Source organism: Phragmites australis, chromosome 6, assembly GCF_958298935.1.
Source record: "Phragmites australis chromosome 6, lpPhrAust1.1, whole genome shotgun sequence".
Taxonomy (NCBI): Eukaryota; Viridiplantae; Streptophyta; class Magnoliopsida; order Poales; family Poaceae; genus Phragmites; species Phragmites australis.
The window spans coordinates 6,594,897-6,603,139 of record NC_084926.1 but is presented as its reverse complement, the minus strand read 5'-3'; the positions used below and the strand labels follow the sequence as shown (position 1 = coordinate 6,603,139).

Here is an 8,243-nt window from a genome sequence, read left to right as displayed (position 1 = left end):
AAACTATGCACGAAAATCATGTCTTATCTAAAATAATATCTAAAATAATATGTATTTATGATCAGATGAAATATTTTTTCTCAATTCAGCACGCAATTTTCGAAACAGTTGTTAATCTGGAAAGCCAGCACATGTGAGCACAAAAAAACGGAGGCAGTTGCGAGCTAACTCATCACAAAAATTGGAGGCAGTTTGCCGCTTTCTATCCTCGAAAAAACCTTTCCAATCGTGCATGCCAGCGTGCAGCTGCAGCCAGCCGGATCGGGAGAATCTCTATCCAGATCGGTTCCGTGCGCACCCGGTTTGCCGTTCCGGCCCCAACTCTCCCTCCCCTCGGTTACTACTTCACGCACCATTGCTCTAGCTCTTCCACTTCCACACCGATGCGCGGGTGTCCGGGCCCTGATCCCCCCTCGCATTTCGATGCTCTTGCGATTTCAACTCGACTCTCCCGCGCCGCGAAACAGCAGACCATGGACCTTCCCGTGGTGGATCTCACGCCATACCTCGGCGCCGCCGGCTATGCGGCGGCGGCGGCGGCGGCCGAGGAGGAGGTGCGCGCGCTGTGCGCCACGGTGAGCGCCACCCTGCGGGACACGGGGGCGCTGCTGGTGAAGGACCCGTGCTGCTCCGCCGCCGACAATGAGCGCTTCCTCGACGTCATCGAGCGCTACTTCGCCCGATCCGACGACGCCAAGCGCCTCCAGGAACGCCCCCACCTCCACTACCAGGTACCCGCCCCCTCGGTCCCTCGCGTTCCTTTTCTGTGTCTTAGCCAAATTCGGCGTGCAGGTTTGATTCGATCGGAGGCGAGGGCTTGGGAGTTTGGACGGCTCTAAGCACTGAATTCACTTTTCTGGGACGAACACTACTTTTGCTGGATCTAGATCACCACTATGATTGGTTGCATTGTAAAATGGCCATGACATCCAATACTGATACAACCTAGGATTGTACTTACTGTGCGTGTGATAAAAAGCTGAACTGTGCTCGTTGTGACGATGTTTTTTTGCTTATGTTTGTTCATGATAAAGGTCGGCGTGACACCGGAAGGGGTGGAGGTTCCTCGCAGCCTGGTTGACAAGGACATGCAGGAGAAGATCAAGAGTATGCCCGAAGAGTTTCAGCCAGCCACCCCTAAAGGGCCGGACCCGAAATAGGTACATGTTGGAGAGTGGGTCCTCGCCCTGCGAATACTCGCCTATGTGAAATTTTCTGTGCAATTTCAAAGTTAAGAAAATGGCATGTGTCACTTATCTTCGGTGGTTTGTTGTGCTGTTATGGATAATGAGCTGTCAGTGACCTTGTCTAGGAGCTAAACTCAGAGCCTGTTATCCCTGATGGATTACCCGAGTGGAAAGAGACGATGGCTTCGTGGGGTTCTAAAATGATTTCTGCAACTGAGGTACGTATATCATGTATGGCACCTTTCTGAGTTAATCAATGTTTTCTGCAGTATCTACAGTGTTGCTGTATTATACATAACTTGGTTGTGCCATACGGCTGTATTTACGTAGGTTGTTGCTGAGATGGCTGCAATTGGACTTGGCTTGCCAAAGGATGCATTTACTTTTTTGATGAAGGAGGTAAAATTCTAATTCTCTGTACGCTCTTGTTCTGTTGTAAGTTGTGGATCGACTTGAAATGCAAGTTCTTAAAATAATACCAACTCCCATCATTGTGTTTACTTAGTAAATTGAAAGTACTTTCGTAGGTTCCAAGATTTAGTATTAGCTCTGTACTCCCCTCAAAAAGGTGCAGTATGAGTGTTTTTATTCTGTAGCTGTGCAATTAAACTGCAGTCTTATAGATGGTATTCACAGAGATTGCTCAATTATTCTTGTGAACACTAGGGACCACACCTCCTAGCACCAACTGGAAGTGACCTGCAGCGTCATGGTTCTGAGGGCACTGTTTTCGCTGGGTTCCATTATGATCTTAATTTCTTGACTATACATGGCCGAAGTAGATTTCCAGGCCTGAATATCTGGTTAAGGAATGGTAAAAGGATGGAGGTGAAGGTCCCTGTTGGATGCCTTCTCATTCAGTCAGGAAAACAGGTTAGCTTGGCCACTTTTACTGAACTTATCTTTAATTGATGTGCACTCATTGTTGATTGAAGAATATATTTATGCAATTTATTTGGGGACAACCTTTTCAATACGATGATATCATCTTTGTTTTGTTCCATCATATGAATACTTGTTTTCATAAGCAATGCTGTTATCATCATATGGATCGAGCTCTAGTTTTATATACGTCTTTGTGATATCAAATACTTGGACAGAAGTGGTTAACAAGTGAAAGCTGGTCCTGCAATAAGTCAACAAAGATAAGAAGTACAACTCTTTACTAATTGGATGTTCTTTCTACATAGCTGGAATGGCTTACCGGCAGCGAGTGTTTGGCTGGAATGCATGAGGTAGTGGTAACCAAGAGAACATTAGAGGCTATAGCGTTAGCAAAAGAACAAAATAGAGGCCTGTGGCGAGTTTCTTCAACAGTAAGTACTATGAATTCAAATAATTGCTAGTTTGTTGCAAGTATTTCTGCTGTGATGTGTTATTGACTAAATCATTGTCCTTTTGTGTAAATAGTTATTCTCGCACATTGCTTCCGATGCAATTCTTAAGCCACTGGGCAACTTTGCTGAAACACCCAACGCTCATTCCTATCCGTCAATTTGCGGTGGGGATTATGTTGAACAGGAGCTTTCAGTGATTAATCTGAAAGGAAAGGATGGAAACTAGGCTTTATGCAGCAGCAGATAAATCAGAATATCTCATTACTGACAGATGATCAGAATGCAAAATTAAATTATCCAAACTTATATTGTGTCTTCATTTTGGAATGCTGGCATAGTGAGAGCGCTTCTGTTGTTCCCACTGCACTCTTTTATGTCAATGCAAGCTATGCTCGTTCGATTCTCTTGTTAGGCCGTCTCGAAGAGAAACGGCAAACGAGACTCTAAACTACTGTGCCGGATGCCACCTGAGCTTTTGCCGTTTGCAGCGCAGTTGCAGCACTCCAACAGAAGCAGCATCTGATGCTACAGGAGTGCCGCTTGTGTTTTTCGGCGGCAAAGTTGCGGTACAATGCAGCAGCCTGCATCACTGTGTATTGAGGCTGACCCGTGGGTTCGAGGGGAGGAGGAGAATAAAAGAATGTAGGAAATAGGGTGCTTGTTAGAGATAAAAAAAATAGGAGATGCTGTAATAGTGATAGGAGATGCTGTAATAGTGATAGGAGATACTATAATAGTGTTATAGAAGGTGAATTTTTAGAGTTTCTGTTAAAGATGACCTTAAAATAATGGATAGATATCCCCTTGTAAACCACACTGTTAGTTGTGAAAAGAAAAGAAAAAAATATCTCTTTAACTTGCACTGTTGCACATGGAGTGTGCCAGTGGTATCGCCTGCTGTCCTTAGAATCCACTGTGAATTGTTATTCTCCTAATGCAAACTGTAGTGTCTAAAGTTGAGCTAAAACATAAGAATGTTCATCGACCAAAATTACACTTCAAGCAATAGGCTACACGCCTATGCATATGTACAGCGATCCACTGGGACGTGCAAGCTCGTGCAACGTACTTTCGTCAGACCCAGTTGTTCGGCAGCGAGAAATTATGGAACCTGAAGGATGCGTCCCCTGCGGTGTCCCTCTCATGCATGAACCCGGGTTCTCCTGTCTGCACCGGCTGCTCGACGCACGCGAACGAATTCTGCTGCGGCAGCTCGGCAAACGCCGGCGACGGCAGCGGCAGCTGGCAGGGTTCGCGCCCAGGGTGAGTCGGCGCGGAGTTGCCGTTCCACATGAGCACGTGGAGCAGGATCGGGCGCAGGGCGTGCCGGTGCAGGGATAGCTTCTGGCTGAGGGACACGGTGTCGAAGCACCGGATTGCGCCGGACGTCGACACCATCCATGGCAGGACCTTTCGGCCCGATACCCTAGAGATGACCAGCAGCTTGGACGCGCGCTTCGCCTCCCGGTAGAGGTCCCGGAGCCCGGACCGCGTCGACGGTGCGTGGCGGTCGCCGTCGTTCTCCATGACGGACGATATGTAGATGAAACCCTGCTCACAAGAGATTCAGTCGGAGACATCAAACACGTGCACAATCGAGGAGAGAATGTAGCAACTAGCAAGTGAGACAAGTTCGCGTACCTCCTCGGTGCGGCTAATGTCGAAGCCGAGCCTGGTGTCGCCCTCCTCGAGGGTGATCTCCACCGGCATTTCCCCCGCGGCGGCCGTGTACCAAACGCGCACCGCCTTCACCACGCCGATGTCCACGCCGTGATAGTCCTCGAACCCGTAAAGGCTGGCGTTGGCGAGGTTCGGGAGGTCGGCCAGTGACCCCGCGTTGACCGTCGCGGAGGCCGTCTCGCCAGAGATCTGCAATAAGAACGTCAGATCATTGGGAAGGCATGCATAGAATAAGATGCAATTGTACAAGTTTGATTCCTCAGACCTTGGTGAGGAGGGCCTCGGTCTGAACGTTCAAGAACACGATGGGCACACCGGTCGCCTGCAACGAGAGGATCCAGGCGTTGGCGCGGGCCAGGGTGTCCTCGACGGAGTTGTAGCGGGAGCCGGCGCGGTCGAGCGCCTTGGGCAGGATGAGCATGGAGAGGAAGCTGCTGGAGTTGGGGATCGGGAGCGCTTGCCTCATCTTCTTCTCCCACGGGTAGGGCACGTAGCCGTCCTGCAACTGCGCCTTGCTCAGGGCGCACACCACCCTCGAGCTCCTCGACCCTGAAGAAAGCACCAACGGCCAGTGCCCGACGGCCATGACATTAGAACAGCAGACGAGTTCCCAATCTCAGATCAATGGTTTCCCATGATCTGCAATTATGCATGAGCTTTGCTCCGATTGAGAATATGAGCACGATGTGGTACACGTTCTTGAGAAATAATTAACAATCTATGAGACAGATAAGAGGTTAAAAAGTCCAGTGGGGAATCTTCTAATTGCACTAACAACTTATATGAGATAAATAATCACGTTAGATGGGCATTCAATAATCGGCAAGTGGTTGCGGTGTATGACTGAATCTAAATGCTGATTCCATTCAACGTGCACCACCGTGTCTGCTTCCTGGAAGTATGCATCTTGAGCTAGACTAGAGCAAACGGATGCTTTTTTACTGACAGGAGTAGAAACATTGCATGCAGACTTCCCAGGTTTTGTCTCACTCCCCTATAAATTATGATTGGCCATGTTATTACCATCATCTGCATATTCGATATTGAATTCTAGCGTTATCTGCATCTTATCGTCAACAGGCTTACAAACGGAAGAAATAACAACATCTAGAACCAGATCTTCGATATCTTGTTTGTAATGTTCCGAAGAATATACTTGACTACAGAGCATTGCTTGTATGCATCATCTGGATTATGGACTACAGTATTAAAATCTGTGCAGGCCTAGCTACTCTAGAAACTTCCCAACAAACCAGCAGTCCTCGCCACAACAAGAACGACAATGCTATCAATACCTTCTACAGTCTCCATGGGTCTATCCCATCAGACCCAGGATATTCTGAACATATCCCTAGACACGAGGATCAGACCATGTATCATATGCTCTTAGAAGTGACCATTTATGACTGTTTTAGTCTGCACTGATCCAAGTACATGCCTATCATGAAACCTAAATCAACATTGTGAACACGCCAAATTTTCTCTCAAGAGGGAGGAAATGATAAAGCACATGTCACCTATCAAGCCGACCTAGCTGCGCAACTTTTTGTGCACGGAAGTCGCATGCAGAAGGCATGAGCACGCACCACCCCTTTTTCTCAAGTCTAACCCGGCATGCAAGGAAAACTCAGTCGCGGACTTTTACTTTTACTTTTCTTTCTAGAGCCAGCGCAAACCGAACCAAGTGTCCGTACGGACTAAAAGTGAATTAAAAATTGCAAAAAATATCGAATTTTATCTGCACAAAGAAGAAACGAGCATGCCTGGTGCTGGTAGTGGTGTGCAGTGTTTACCTCGGATGGCGATGCACTCGCTCTCCATGCGGTCGACGAGGCCGACGGCGTAGTTGGGGTCGCGGATCGAACGGAGAACGTACTGCCGGCTGCGGCCGATCCCGCCAACGGCAGCCTCCTGCGGCACGATGCAGGCTTGCATCCTGGCGGTGGTTAACGCGGCCGCCAGCAGCTCCTCGTCGGCGGCGACTATCTGCTGGCCTTGCGCGGGGCGCCGCACGCGCACCTCGACGGACGTGTCCCCGCGCTTGTACGCGGCGTGCAGCAGCTTCTGCAGCGCCGCGCGTCCGCCCTTGAAGGGTGAGGCGTGCGCGGCGGGCCCGCCCCGGCCGCCGACCCCGATGAGCAGCTCCTCCACGACGTCCCCCGTCTGCACCGTCTCGCTGCTCCCGGGCCCCCACTCCTCCGCCCGCGACCCGCCCGCCACGCACTCGATCGCCACCACCACCCCCTGCCTCCTCCCGCTCTCCATGGGCATACCACCCCCTTCTCGCGAGGGCAATCGAATCAGGCCGACCTGCGTATCTATACGCGAAGGGATCTAGCGGCGCAGCTCGCGCTGTTGACTTGAGCGAGCGCTGCCCTATCACCAACGCAAGTACGCAACTGAGAGTAGCCCTCGCGGCCTCGCGGTAAGCAGCAGATTGCTCAGAGGAGGTAGAAATACAATACGCTTCCGAGGAGGGTATAAATGGCAGCGACCGAGTGATATTGACCGAGGAGAAGATGGCGCGTCGGGCCGGACAACCGCCGGGTCGCTGAACAAGATATTTTAGATGAACAACCTGTTAAATTTGGCTTGCGTTATCAGTGGATGGCGCAGGGGAGAAGTTTACAGTGTGTTTGGTTACCCAAATCTCCTCCGGTATATCTAAGGGGATAGATATATATTATAGCGAAATATGTTTATTTGTTTATATTTACTATTACAGTTTAGTTTGATAGATGTAAATATATGATTTTATCTTGATCCAAGAGTGAAGCTTCACTCTACGGCTTGATCTGACGGATGCAAGTTTTACATCTGCTTATGCAGATGTATTTATTTGTTAGTGTCATAAAATCATCTTTATATGAGTAACTAATCATAATCTCAACTCTTACATCCATTCGTGCGGTCTCAGATTCATCAAACAAGCAGAAATTCAGCTCAGCCTATACAGACAGATACAACTAACCAAATAATATTATTTTCAACAAATATAACTTCGCTCAGTCTGCCTATACGATGCAGTTCTATAAACCTCATATGCGGAATCAAACACGCCCTTAGGGGCTAATTGGTTGCCCTCGTGGGAGGAACCTGGTCTGATGAATGCGCATAATCTCAAGGAGAAACGTGTTTGGTTGTCTGTATACAGTGTTCCAACCTAGCCCGGCGGATGCAAATATACGCCTGTATCCTGGCCCAGCGGATCATACAGACAGGTCCATTTACAATGTCACAAAATCACTTTCATACGACCAACCAATTATAATCTTAATTTTTGCATCCGCTCGTGTGTCCTCAGATTCGGTCAGTAAAATAGAAACTTATCTAAGTCTGTCCATACAGATACAACAAAATAAATACTCTTATTTTCAATAAATATGACTTCACTCAGCCTATTTCCCCTCAGACTGCATATACGATCCATGCAGACAAGACCCATACGTAGGGATGGCAATTGGTTGGATCACGTGCGGATTTAGCCAAAACCCACCTGCCACAAAACTCGAAATTCAAAACCCAACCCACACCCAAATGACTAATCGGGTTAAAATGTGCTCCTGCATTCAAACCCAACGAGGACCCAAAACCCGGCGAAGAGACTCGTTGGGTCCTTGTGCTGCCTCCGTATTGTAACATCTCGGGTAATTAGATTACTCGAAACTCCGTGTTTCCACTATACTTATCCTATGATCAGTAGTAAGTACACACGGTTACAACGATGATATCACATCCATACATTTTACAAAGGCAAAAATGTTTAATTGGATTACATTTATAACACTTGGACCAACCGGTCTAAAATATAAAAGAATATGCAGCAGGAAAATACAACCATATAGATTCAAACATCCAGCGAGTGTGCCTCAAACCCGCCCATAGGCAACCGACCGGGAGTTGAATCCTAAAAAGACCCAGTATCATCATTTTTCTAATTTCCTAGCATTATTCTGAATAACCAACTTCAGCTGACAAGCTATATGTATTACAACATACAATAGATGAAGGTTGAATTGAAGGATGACCAACATATATA

General features: G+C 48.0%; 2 protein-coding genes across 2 annotated transcripts; one reads left to right on the top strand and one right to left on the bottom strand.

Moving 5' to 3' along the window:
- Positions 1-226: 226 nt before the first annotated feature.
- LOC133921369 (uncharacterized) lies at positions 227-2,922 on the top strand. The gene is made up of 6 exons (XM_062366211.1): positions 227-731; positions 1,313-1,405; positions 1,518-1,586; positions 1,854-2,060; positions 2,378-2,503; positions 2,598-2,922. The coding sequence occupies exons 1-6, from the start codon at positions 384-386 to the stop codon at positions 2,748-2,750; spliced, it is 996 nt and encodes a 331-aa protein (XP_062222195.1). The 5' UTR covers positions 227-383; the 3' UTR covers positions 2,751-2,922.
- A 431-nt stretch (positions 2,923-3,353) lies between these two features.
- On the bottom strand, positions 3,354-6,670 carry LOC133921368 (uncharacterized). Its single transcript, XM_062366210.1, has 4 exons — positions 5,998-6,670; positions 4,470-4,753; positions 4,166-4,393; positions 3,354-4,075 (listed from the first exon to the last, which is right to left on the bottom strand). The coding sequence occupies exons 1-4, from the start codon at positions 6,473-6,475 to the stop codon at positions 3,599-3,601; spliced, it is 1,467 nt and encodes a 488-aa protein (XP_062222194.1). The 5' UTR covers positions 6,476-6,670; the 3' UTR covers positions 3,354-3,598.
- Positions 6,671-8,243: the final 1,573 nt, after the last annotated feature.

Excerpts from the sequence above, each read along its gene's own strand:
- LOC133921369 (XM_062366211.1), top strand. The coding sequence starts at position 384 with ATGCGCGGGTGTCCGGGCCCTGATCCCCCCTCGCATTTCGATGCTCTT. Across the intron at positions 1,406-1,517 it reads AAATGATTTCTGCAACTGAG|GTTGTTGCTGAGATGGCTGC; the intron begins GTACGTATATCA and ends GTATTTACGTAG. Across the intron at positions 1,587-1,853 it reads TTACTTTTTTGATGAAGGAG|GGACCACACCTCCTAGCACC; the intron begins GTAAAATTCTAA and ends TGTGAACACTAG.
- LOC133921368 (XM_062366210.1), bottom strand. The coding sequence starts at position 6,475 with ATGCCCATGGAGAGCGGGAGGAGGCAGGGGGTGGTGGTGGCGATCGAG. Across the intron at positions 4,754-5,997 it reads CGAGTGCATCGCCATCCGAG|GGTCGAGGAGCTCGAGGGTG; the intron begins GTAAACACTGCA and ends TGCTTTCTTCAG. Across the intron at positions 4,076-4,165 it reads ACATTAGCCGCACCGAGGAG|GGTTTCATCTACATATCGTC; the intron begins GTACGCGAACTT and ends TCTTGTGAGCAG.